This window comes from Sarcophilus harrisii, chromosome 4 (assembly GCF_902635505.1).
Source record: "Sarcophilus harrisii chromosome 4, mSarHar1.11, whole genome shotgun sequence".
NCBI classification, from domain to species: Eukaryota; Metazoa; Chordata; class Mammalia; order Dasyuromorphia; family Dasyuridae; genus Sarcophilus; species Sarcophilus harrisii.
In genome coordinates this window covers 295891523-295904957 of record NC_045429.1, presented here as the reverse complement: position 1 = coordinate 295904957, position 13435 = coordinate 295891523, and the positions used below count along the sequence as shown (strand labels likewise).

Here is a 13435-nt window from a genome sequence, read left to right as displayed (position 1 = left end):
CAGAATTGAATTTAGGAATTCTATCCATTATGCTACATTCTATGCCATTCTAGCTATTATGCTATCCATTAGCTGCCCCATAAAAATTACATAAGTCCATTACAAATTTATATTTTCTAATCTCAATGAGGTATTCACTGCAGTAAGGCAGTCATTCTTCTACTACCTAATGGATTCATTATCCCACTCTCCACAGCAGATAGTCTCATCCTTTTCCTATCTCTTAAAACTTCCCAAAATATCCCTTATTTACCCTTCCAAGTGAAGTCTTCATCTCATACTTTGAAGCCAAATTTTCTCTCCTTTCTCTTCCCTCCTTCATAAGTCACATCACTCAGACATTTTCCACAATTTTTTTTAAAGACAATCAGGGGTAAATGACTTGCCCAGGGTTACCCAGCTAGGAAGTGTTATGTGTCTGAGGCTGGATTTGAACTCAAATCCTCTTGAATTCAGGACCAGCACTCTACTGCACCATCTAGCTGCCCCGATTTCCCACAATTTCTTTCTTCAGTCTTAGATGAATAGGTAGCTCTTCATCTTGCCAAGGCCAACTCCTCTATATTCACCCTTGATTTTATTGTCTTTAGTCTTTTCTAGCAAATTTTCCCCTGTATTACTTCCACCTCTCTCCTTCATCTTTCTGCCTTCTGACCCCTTAACGCCTGCCTACAGTAGTTTCATTTTTTTCATCCTTTAAGAAGAAAACAAAACAAAATTCACAGTTCTTCCATTCCCATTCCCTATCTCTCCTCTCCTTCCTCATTCAAAAAAGTGCCACTTGGAGGGACTATTTTCATTTCTTCTTCTTTTCTATATTTTCTGCTGTCTGCCTTTTGATCTCATTATGCATCTTTTAAGGAAGGCTAGTTGTCATCCATTCCTATTAAAAACACTTGAGAGTATAGGAATAAATGGACTTTTCCTTAAAATAATCAGCAGCATCTATTTAAAACCATCAGTAAGCATCATATGTAATGGAGACAAACTGCAACCATTCCCAATAAGATCTGGAGGGAAACAAGGTTGCCCACTATCACGTTATATTTAATATTGTATTAGAAATGCTGCTTGAATAAGGCTGAGAAAGAGATTAAAGGAATAAGAATAGGCAATGAAACCAAATTATACTCTTTGGTTTGATGACATGATGGTATACTTAGAGAACCCAGGATTCTGCTAAAAGTTTTAGAAATAATCCAAACTTTGCAAAGTTCTGGTTATAAAATAAACCCACATAAATCATCCAGATTTTATATATCACTAACAAAATCCAACAGTCAAGTTACAAAGAGTTCCATTTTAAAGTAACTACTGATAATATAAAATATTTAGGAATCATCTGCCGGGAAAATCAGAAACTTTATGAGAAAATTACAGACCACTTTTACAAAATTAAGTCTGATCTAACCAATTGGAAAAATATTAAATGCTCCTGGATAGGGGAGAAATATAATAAAGTGAAATATTACCTAAACTAATCTATTTATTTGCCTATACCAATCAGAGTCCCAAAAACTATTTTAATGACCTAGAAAAAAATAACAACAAAGTTCATATGGAAAACAAAAGGTCAAAATTTCAAAGGGAATTAATGAAAAAAAAAAATGAATGGCTTATGTACCAGATCTGAAAATATTCATAGGCACGTTCCAAACCATTTGATTGGCTAAATGATTAGTTGATCAGTGGAATAGATTAGGTTCAAGGGATAAAACAGTCAAAAATATAGAACCTGTCTTTGAAAAAACCCAAAGTCCCAGCTTTTGGGATAAGAACTTACTGTTTGATAAAAATTTGGGAAAATGGAAACTAATTGGCAGAAACAATTGATCCATACTTAACGCCGTACACCAAGATAAGGTCAAAATGGGTTCAACCTAGGCATAAAGAATAAATATTAATAAATTAGAGGAACACAGGATATTTACCTCTGACCTGTGGAAGGGAAGGTCTTTATGACAAAGCAGAAAAGAGATCTTACTGATCACAAAATAGAAAATTTCGATTGTACCAAACTGAAAGTTTTTGACAAACAAAACAATCGACAAGATTAGAAGGAAGCAATAAACTGGGAAAATATTTTTTTCAGTCAAAGGTTCTGATAAAGGCCTATTTCCAAAAATATGAAATTAACTCTAATTTTAAAAAATCAAGCCACTCCAATTGAAAAATGGTAAGGATATGAACAGACAATTCTGATGAAGAAATTGAAACTATTTCTAGTCAATGAAAAGATGCCCAAGTCATTATTAATCGGAAATCAAATTAAGACAACTCTTAAGATACACACACCTGTCAGATTCAAGATGACAGGGAAAAATAATGATTGTTGGAGGGATCGGAAAACTGGGACATTGATGCATTGTTGGTGGAGTTGTGACGAATCCAACCATTTTGGAGAGTTTGGAACTATGCTCAAAAGTTATCAAACTGTGCAACCCTTTGATCCACAGTGTTACTACTGGGATTATTCCCAAAGTTATAAAGAAGGGGGACCTGTTGTGCCCGAATGTTTTGGCAGCCCTTTTTGGGGCAAAACTAAACTGAATGGATGTCCATGTTGGAGAATGGCTGAGACTTAATGAACTGATGCTGAGGAAATAGCAGGACCAAAAGTCAATATACTTCCAACAATACTATAGATGACCAGTTCTGATGGACCAGGCCATCCTCAGGAGATCAACCAAATCATTTCAATGGAGCAGTAATGAACTGATCAATACCCAGAAAAGAACTCTGGGAGATGACTAAAAACCATTATATTGAATTAATCCCTATATTTATAACCTGCATTTTATTTCTTAAACTAATTTAAATATTTCAGAGTCTGATCCTTTTTGTAACAAAATAACGTTTTGGTATGTATACTTACTGTGTATCTAATTTATATTTTAATATATTTAACATCTACTTATCCTGTCATCTAGGGGGGGTGGGGGTAAAGGGTGAAAAATTGGAACAAGAGGTTTGGCAATTGTCAATGCTGTAAAGTTACCCATGTATATATCCTGTAAATAAAAGGCTATTAAATTTAAAAAAAAAAAAAAAAAAAGGAAGGCTAGTTGTCAACATCTTGTATTAGATAGAGTATCAGAGTTGGAGACAGGAATGCCTGGACTCAAATCCCACCCCTGTTATTTACTAGGTATGTAACTATATGGACAAACTTTAATTCTTGTAGACTGTTTCCTTACTTACAAAACAGAGATAATAGGAGTTTCTACCCAATATGTTTGTTATGAGGCTCAAATGACATATAGAAGGAACATTGAAGATGTTAAAAGTGTTAAGAAAATATTAGTTATTTTTATTCAGCCTAACAAATTTAAATTGAAATGAATTTTATTATGCAATATTTTGGTGTTTCAAGGACTTATAATTTTATCATTGTGCATATTCATTGAATTTGAGAGTTGGCAGGACCTTCATAGCCTTCAAGTCTAATCCATATAAAAAGAGAATCCCTACTATAACCTAACAAGTATTTAACCAGCTTCTGCTTAAAGCCCTATAGTACCTCTGCTTGGTGCAATAATATTAGAAAGCTTTTTCTGACAAGCCTAAATTTGCCTATTTCTATCTTCCAAAAAATTTATCCTGGCTTCTGGGGGATAAACAGAACAGGTCTAATTATTCCATGTGGCAGTCTTGAAGCAGCTAAAATTTCCCCTCTGAGTCCTCCTTTTCAAGCTAAACATATCTTATTTTTTCAACTGATTCCAAAATTATATGCATTTAAGGCCCTTTACCACACTAGTTTCTGTCCTCCAGATAATCTCCAATTTACCAGTGTCCATTTTAAATTGTGGTGCCCCAAACTGAACATAATACTCTAAATATAATCCAAGAAGGGCAGAGCACCTTGGTATAACCCCGCTATGTTGAGGAATCATGTCTCTTTTAACATAACCTCAGATACCAATAGCTACAGCATTTATTCTATTATACAAATCTCTATCCTTCTATGAGTAGTAGATAATCTTTGAGAGTTGCTATGGCCCAAAATTTCATTACCCTGTAGCCATTCTGGTGATAAGCTCCTTATGTAGTTTGGTCCTCAAATAACAGAGGCAGTCTATCATTATTCCTCTCTTATAACCTTTTGAGCATGAATTTGCCATTAAGGGTAACTTCTATGGCACAATGAAACATCAGAGTAGGATTTCAGTAAGTTACTTTCCAAACCTATAATATTAAGAATTAAGTTACTAGTAAGGTAATTATTCTTGTAAAAGTAATTTTAATACTTTTTTGTGTCTTCTGTCATTTTATTCTTCAATACAGTTCTTTGAGGTTCCATTTGATTCAAATATGAATAGAACAAAGAACAGACCTCTGGTTCGAGGACAGATCAGGTAAAGTAATTTTTTTATGTGAATAAAGCATCAATCTTACTCTTTTTATGTTCTGTTTTTTCTGTTGATTTAGAGGTATCTAGATGGTGTAGTGGATAGAATTCTGGGCTTGAAGTCAGAAAGACTTGAGTTAAAATATAGCCTAAGACACTTAATAGCTATGTATACCTAAATAAGCCACTTAACTTTTGTTGCCTCAGTTTCCTCAATCATAAAAAGAGAATATCGGTAACACCTACCTCATAGAGTTGTTATGAGGATGAAGTAAGATAATAATTATAAAGCACTTGTATAACCTAGTATGTCCTATATATAAATGCTTATTCCCGTTCCATTCCCTTGTATGGTTAGATTAGCATTCCCTCAAAAGACTTAAAGTAGGCACACTTCTAAAAATTGGTATAACTAATAAAAATAGTCTGCATTAGAAATCAGAATACCACACAATCCATTTAAATTCTCAAAAGGTTTATCAAGTGTTGGGGAAACAAGGTGATATGATACAATGCAGTTTTTCTCAAATACAATATTAGAGCATAGTGGTAGTCTCACAGTCTCATGATGTGGTAGAGATCTAGGCACAGTACCATTAGTACTAATGATTTTCAAACAAATCTGTACTTCATTTAGAAGAAATATTTAATCAAACAATTAATAAAGTCATGTATTCAAAATTAAACTGTTGCTACCTCCCTGCTTCTTTCTTGTAAATACATTACATTAAAATTTAAAAGGCATGTAAATTTTTATGACCACCAATGAGCAGAAGTAGTTTACTTGTAGTACTTTAATTAACATTTTCTTCATTCCCTTTCCAAGCCGAATGTAAAAAATAGAAGGCTGCAATAAAAATTAAAAATTGTAAGGATTAGTTTGGCTTTCATAAACCAAGCAAAATCTTACCTTAGTGATATTTAAAATTAACCATAAAAACAAATATAGGTATGATAGAGAACATAAATGACAATATGTTAAAATGAAATATATGTGCTGTATTTAATTACAATAATGGCCGTCCCCTAAAATGAGAAGTTCTTTACAGGAAAATGCCATTTTCATTAAAAATCATTATGCAGAATTACTCTTGTTTAATTATCATGTACAATTCCTTGTGACTCTATTTGATGTTTCCTAGAAAATATACTGGTTTGCCCTTTCCTTCTCCAATTCATTTTACACACAAGAAAACTGAGACAAGCAGGGTTAAATGACATGTTCAGGGTCACACAGCTAGTAAGTGTCTGAGATTATATTTGAACTGAGGAAAATAAGTCTTCCTAACTCCAGGTCTGGCACTTTATCTTCTGTGCCTCGTAGCTGTCCCATACAAGTATGTTTAATATGTAACATGAAGAGCTGAGTGATAGAAGAGTAGTGTTTATGGCAGAGTTTTCCTGACTAAGGGACAAAGCGAAGAGCTCCAAGTATGATAGTGGTAGATATAAGCACATTCATACAGCTGACTGCATAGAGGGAGATGTTTAGTGGGGAACTCCTATGGGTTTCAGTGAATCAATAATCTCATCTGTGAGGGTCCTCCATCCAGTGGCAAAGAGAGCAATTTATCAATGTACTCTTATCCTGTATGACTCTTGTATAAAAGATCCAGGCTTTGGATTGGAGGGTTTCCTCTAGATCTCTCGCCATTGCTTAGATAGCAGTGGAGGATGTAGACTTCTCATTTGTATCCCTTAATGCCAGTCTGAACAAAATGCAAAGACCTTTATTATCTGCTACAGAGCTAAGAGGATAATTTATACAGTGAAAACATCATAGAGAAAAACAACTTTGAAAGACATTACATTTCTAGTTAATGCAATCATAAACCACAATTCCAGAGGACTAAAGAAAAATTGTGTCACTCACTTCCTACCAGAGAAGTGATGAATTTAAAAGATCGAATGAGGTACATATTTTTTGGTGTGTCCAATGTGCTCATTTGTTTTGCTGAATTACATATATTTTGAGTATTTTGGTAGTGTCAATGATTATTGTTCATTTGGGGAGAAGGGCAATAAGAGAAAAAGAGAAATATTTATAAAAATTTAAATATATGTATTTTATATATATATATATATATATACACACACACACATACACATTGTCTAACAGTTTTAATAGATATATATATATGGAAAATATCTGACTACAAAAGTAGTTAACAAAGATGAATCTAAAAAGTGGAATGTCCCTTAAAAAGCTTAAAATGAGTCAAGATTGTTGTGAATTCCAAAAGCAAAAAAAAGGGCTCCTCCCCACTTTTAAATCTGTATTGATTGAAGGAGAGAAGATGATCTAGAAGCAGCAGTAGTACCTAAGATTATGTGTAGTTGATACTAATACCTATTGAAAGGAAGAAAGCAGAATGAATTATTTCATCTGTAAATTTCTTCTACCAACAAGAAAGCATGATATTTTTGGTTTTTTTTTTTTTTTTCTTATTAGTTACAAGGCTAAGCAGTGGTAGGCAGTGACAGTGTTGGATTTTTTTTTTTTTTTTAAAGAGCATCAATTTTTATTTTTAAAGAAAAAAATTGAAAGCAAAAAAATTAATTTATACATAAACTTAGTTCTTTGTTAAGAAAACCTGATAAAATAGGTTACCCCTTAGTTAGTTTGATTTTAAAAGAGAGATTATTGTGTAATATGCCATCTGTCTTCTAAAGTCATGGATGGCCATTTCATCAATCACAGTTTTTAAGTCCTTCAGAGTTAGTTTTCAAACATTTGTTTCTAGTGTTTCTGTTCATTGACTGAACTCATTCATCACCCCTTCCTTTCCTCCCATATTACCAATAGTGAGGTGGTTCTAGGACCTAGCTGACCCAAGGACACTCTACACAGCTTAATGACACAACCCATCCTCACACCTTAGACCCTCCTTCCCTCTTTCCAGTACTAGGAAGACTCCTATTTAACATTTTGTGTATTATGCCATTTGATGCATAAATATTTAATACTGATCATTATATATGATACCTTTTACCAAATTTGGCAAAGAGAGATTAATAAAATTGGAAGTAAGAAAACCATTGAACTTAAAAAAAAAAAAAAAAAAAAAACTAGAAACTGGTTTTTGGGGCAGGGAAGGAGGAATGGTAGAGGAAATAGAATACTTGAATAGCCTTATCTTAGAAAAAGAAATTGAACAAGCCATCAATATCAAACCATGGATTCACATCTAGCCCTGGGAATTTTTACTTAGAGAGCTCATTCTACTAAACATTTAAAAATAGAACAATTAATTCCAATACTATGTAAACTATTTTGAAAAATAGGCAAAGAAAGAGGTTTATTAGATTCCTTTTATGACGCAACTATGGGCAGAAGGATTCTGGGAAAATGGCAGAGTAGGTCAATAAATTTCCAGAACTTTAGACTTCTTCCACAAATACAATAAATTTGCACCTCAGGGTGAATATATACTGGTGAAAAATCAAGAAGAGTTAGGGCAGAACAGGGGTTCTCAAGGTACTAGTCAAGAACATCAGAAGAAAGACCCTACGTCAGGGATTAGCTAGTGTAAAGTGCAAACGCCTCCAGACTAGCTCTGCAGAAACACTAAGTGGGAACCCTAGGACTAGTTGGGTTTGTCTGGAGCTCAGCAGGAACCACAGAAATTTTTACCTCCCAGATTACATGGGAAGTCTGTGGTCTGAGTCCAACAAGACTGAGGGAACCTCTGCTGATTAGGAATGCCAGGCCCAGCTGTGGCTGCAGAGACACGGTCCTGGACCAGAATGAACCAGAAAACCAAGTGAGTGCAGAGCCAAGGGAGCAGGGACACTGCTGACTGTCCCTTTGCAGGAGGATAGAGTTCTTGGTTTGGCATTACAGGAAGGGGAGAGATTAAAGTGAAGCTAGAGGCACCAGCTCCCACCCCACAATTAGAGGTGTTTATACTAATATTTCTCATTTTTAAAAATAAACCAGCAAAGAAGAAAGAACCCAACCACAGAAACTTAATATGGCAAGACCAGGGTTCATCTTCAGAGGACAGTGAAGTAAAAAAGCAGATGCTGAAAATTATCAAATTTTGACATTCAGTCCTACTTTAAAAAAAAAAAAAGAACACTATAAAGCTGGAGTTGGGGGACAAGGAAGAATGGAACTTTCCTTAAAATGATAAGTAGTGTCTATCTAAAACTATTAGCCATTGGACGTGGCTCTTTTCAACAATGAGGGAATTCAAGCCAGTTCTAATAGACTTGTGATGGAGAGAGCCATATGTAGCCAAAAAGAGGACTGTGGGAACTGAAGGTGGATAACCTTTTTTATTGTTGTTTGCTTGATTTTTTTTCTTTCTCTCTTTTTTTCTTTTTGATCTGATTTTTCTTGTGCTGCATGATAATTGTGGATAAAAGAATTGGATATATTTAACATACAGTGAATTACTTGCTGTCTAGGGGAAGGGGGAGAAAAGGAGGTCATAGGATATTCTATCTGTCATATCTGTGGATAAGGGAAGATTTTAGGACCGAACAACTGGTAAAGAGCATTACAGAATACAAAATAGATAATTTTGATTACATGAAATTAAAAAAGTCTTGTACAAACAAATCAAATGCAACCAAGGTTGGAAGAAAAGCAGAAAACTTGAAAAGGGAGTGAGAGGGTTTTGTAGCAATTTTTTCTGATATAGATTTCATATCTAAAATATATAGAAAATGAAGTCAAATTTATAATATTATTCTTCTATTGTTAAATGGTCAAACTAATCAAAATTATAGTTATCAAAAAAGCTCTAAATTGCTATTGATTAGAGAAATGAAAAGTAAAACAACTTTTGAGATATTACCACACACCTATCATACTGGAAAATAGAATAGGGTAATAACAAGTGTTGGGGCAATGTGGGAAAATTGAGACATTGATGACATTGTTGGTAGAGTTGTGAACTGCTCTAACCATATTAGAAAACATTGTTTGGAACTATGCCAAAAAGGTTATAAAACTGTGCATATTCTTTGACCCAGCAGTGCTACAACTAGGTCTGTTTCCCATAGAGATCAAAGAAAAAGGGGAAAGGACTAATTTATACAGAAATATTTATAGCAGGTTTTTTTTTTTTGTTGTTGTTGTTGACTAAGAATTGGAAATTGAGGGAATGTCCATCAAGTAGGGAATGACTAAATAAGTTGTAATATATGATTTTGTTGGAGTATTTTTGTGCTCTAAGAAATGATGGGCAAAAAACATAAACTGATGCCAAATGAAGTGAGCAGAACTAGAGCATTGTATATATACTAATATCAATATTGCAATGATGATTAATTGTGAATAACTTAGGTATTCTCAGCAATACAGTGATCCAAGACAATTCCGAAGGACTTAATGATGAAAAATGCTATCCATCTCCAGAAAAAACAGGGAATATGAATGTAGATTGAAAAATGCTTGTTTACTTTTTTCTTTTCTTTTTTTACCTGTGTTTTCTTTTGTAACATGGTTAATATAGAAATAATGTTTCATAACCATATATATGTAATTATAGCTGCTTACAGTCTTAATGAGGAATCTAGGAAGGGAGGGAGAGAATTTGGAACTCAAAATTTAAATTACTTTATCTTAGATAAAGAAATTGAACAAGCTAGCAGTGAGCATAGCTTTATGTCTTTGAAGAGTTTTTTGGTAATTGTATTCAAATAGTTTTCATGTATGTCTTGGCAGGGAGACTTCAGAGTATTTTATAATGTCTTAAGTTATTTCTTTTAATAATAGCTTTTTATTTTCAAAATACATGCAAAGAATGTTAAAAATATTCACCCTTGCAAAACCTCACATTCCAAATTTTTCTCCCTTTCCCTAGACAGCAAGTAATCCATTATAGGTTAAACATATACAATTCTTCTATACATATTTCCACATTTATCATGCTGCCACGAAAAATCAGATCAAAAGGGGGGAGAAATTTTAGAAAGAAAAAAAATCAAGCAAACAACAATCAAAAAGGTGAAAATACTATGTTATGATACACATTCAGTCTTCGTCGTCCTCTTTGTGCATACAGATGGCTCTCTCTATCACAAGTCTTTTGAAATTGGCCTGAATCACTGTATCACAAAGAGCCAAGTCTGTCACAGCTGATCTTCACATAATATTGTTATTATTGTGCACAATGCTCTCTTGGTTCTACTCACTTCACTTAGCATCAGTTCATATAAGTCTCTCCAGGCCTTCCTGAAATCATCCTGCTGATCGTTTCTCATAGAACAATAATATTTCATCACATTCATATACCATAATTTATTTGGCTATTTCCATACTCATGGGCATTCACTCACTTTCCAGTTCCTTGTCTTCAGTTATTTTGAAAAGCAATTTCTTCTTCTCTATTTTGGCTGTTTTTTTTTCCTCAGAAGTCTGCTTTGCTTCTGACCACTATCTCCTTTTCTCCTTTTTTATTCATACTTAAGATTAATTTCTATACTCAGCTATGGGTATTTGTGTGCATTCTTCCTTTTTGAATTAGTTCTTATGAGAGTAGAATTCAAGAGTTCTTTACTTTCCTCTTCAATCCCGTTTCTCCCTTGTAAAAACTTTTCTTTGCACGCCTCTTTTATGTAAGATAATCTTCCCCCCTTCTTTCATTTCTTATTTCTCCTCTTGCCTCCCTCTTACTATCCCATTTTGCTATTAAAATCATCCCAGTATAATAGAATCACCCCATTCCTTCTGTCTAAGAATGTCTTCTAACTTTACTTATAATAATAATAATAATAATGTTCTTAGGGATTACATGTATCATATTTTCACTTTGGAATGAAGCAGTTTAACCTTAAGACTTTTGTAATTTCCTATTCATATTTACCTTTTTTTTTTTTTTTTGCTTCTGTTGAGTCTCATGTTTGAATATCAGATTTTCTATTCACTTTGTCTTTTTATTATGAATGCTTGCATGTCCTCTACTTCATGAAATAGCAATATTTTCCCTTGTAGGATTATGCTCAGTTGTGCTGGATAGGTTATTGTTAGTTGTACTTCTAGCTCCTTGGCCTTCTCAGAATATCATGATCTTGGCTATGGCTCCATGATTACTTCTTTATTTTGGACTGCTTGCAGTATTTTCTCTTTTATCTGAATAAATTTTGCTATTATATTTCTGAGAGTTTTCATTTTAGAATTTCTTTTAAGAGATGACTTTCAGGAAGTGGGTTCTTGCTATTTCTTTTGTTCTATTGTCTCAAGAAAGCTAAACAGTTTTCCTTTATAATTACTTGAAATATGTTGTCTAGGCTCCCTTTATTGTTGTTGTTGCTCTCAGGTGTCCAATAATTCTTAAATCTCCAGGTCAATTGTTTTTCCTAGGAGATATTGTATATTTCTTTTTTTCCCCATTCTTTTGACTTTGTTTTATTGTTTCTTGATAGCTCATGGACGTTAGCTTCTACATGATAAATTATGATTTTTATGGAGCTATTTTCTTTAGTGAGATTTTATACCTTTTTGCCATTTTGTCAGTTATGATTTTTAAGGTGTTGTTTTCTTCAGCATTTTTTGAACCTCTTACCAAACTATTAATTCTCTCTTATTTTTCTTTTCTTTTTGCACTAATTTTTCTCCATTTTTCCTCTACAGCTCCCATTTGATAAAATTGTGGGGTTGGGGTTGGGGAAGAGACACTTTTTATCCCTTTCTTTTGTTCTTCTAGAAATTCTTATTGGGTTTCTGCCCAAACTGTATTTTTCTTTGAGGTTTTACTTGTAGGTGTTTTCAACTTCAAGTTTGTGTCTGATAATTCCTTATCATCATAGTAACTTTTTATGATCTAGTTCTTTTTTCATTTAATTCTTCTTTCCAGCCTTTTTTTTTTTTTTAACTTTGGACTTTATTTTGAATTGGGTATTGATCATCTCTGAGGGTTAGGGGGAATATTTGGCATAAACTTCTGTCTTTTATGAGTTTCTATTGCTATTACAACTCAGTGGATACCTCTAAGTTGTTATTGCTTCCAAAATAGTGTGAAATAGAAAGAGGTTTTTATCACTGTCCTATTGGTCTGTGCATCTAAGTGCTCTTTCTCACTGGTACCTGCAACTCTTTCTGCTCCAGAACTTCAGCACAATACAGAATAATGGACAATAGAATTGCCAAATGGTTGCAAATCCTACTCCCAGTGCTAGCACAAAGAACCCATTGGATCTCTTTCTGGCTAAATGTTCAATCCCCTTACCATTCCAAGACAGTAGGCTGTTCCCACTGCTGCTACTTCACAGCTAATACTGCTTATGTCATACCATAGTTACTCTACCCCAGTTGTCCACAAATCACATATTTTCTTGGCCTAGACAGGTGATTCAGTGTGACTTATTGTTGCTTTTCCTGTCTAGAATTTGGTGTAACATGTTTCTTTTAAGTTGTTGTAGAGGTATGTTGAAAGAACTCAGCAGAAATTCTGAATTCAATTTACCATTTTTGCTCTACTCTCAAGGTAGCTATTTCCTATAGTATATAAGAGATCAAACCAATGTCTTCTGTGGAAGAAGGATTAAGTTTAACTTGAAGGATAGATTATTAATTTTTTATAAAATTTTAGTTTCTAAGCAATATAACTAACAATTTAATATTTCATTCTTTACTCTTTTACAGTCCTCTGTTAGCTGTATCTTTTGCGACATGCTGTGCTGTTCCAGGAATTGCACTCCTGACTTGGGGAGTAAATCCACTCACAGGAATTCTGGGTGCTTTTAACATTTTCCTGTACACATGCTGCTATACACCTATGAAAAGGATTAGTATTGCCAATACATGGGTGGGAGCCCTTGTTGGAGCCATCCCACCAGTCATGGGATGGACTGCAGCTACTGGTGGCCTTGATGCTGGTGAGTAGCTTGTAAGAAAATCTCCTTCCTCTCAATGGACAATTGAAACAGATGCCATAGTTTTTTGTATTTTGTTTTTTTCTGTTCTGGTATTAGTAAATACTAATGAAATAGAAATTTTTCCCCAGCGCTAGGAAATTGGTATTGTGTTCTTCCATTTTCATTACCATAGTATTAACAGATGTTATGCTGACACACTTTAAATTATTGAAAATCTGGAACCGTAAAGAAATTCCATGTTTTCTGGCTCCCTCC

The 13435-nt window shown here is 33.9% G+C and overlaps 1 protein-coding gene across 1 annotated transcript in view; it reads left to right on the top strand.

Moving 5' to 3' along the window:
- The window catches only part of LOC100930365 (protoheme IX farnesyltransferase, mitochondrial), a 90702-nt gene that overhangs the window by 54809 nt on the left and 22458 nt on the right, over positions 1–13435 (top strand). The window contains exons 5-6 of the mRNA XM_012550065.3: positions 4288–4358; positions 12948–13180. Coding sequence (XP_012405519.1) covers positions 4288–4358; positions 12948–13180 — 304 coding nt within the window. The remainder of the gene's footprint in view (positions 1–4287; positions 4359–12947; positions 13181–13435) is intronic.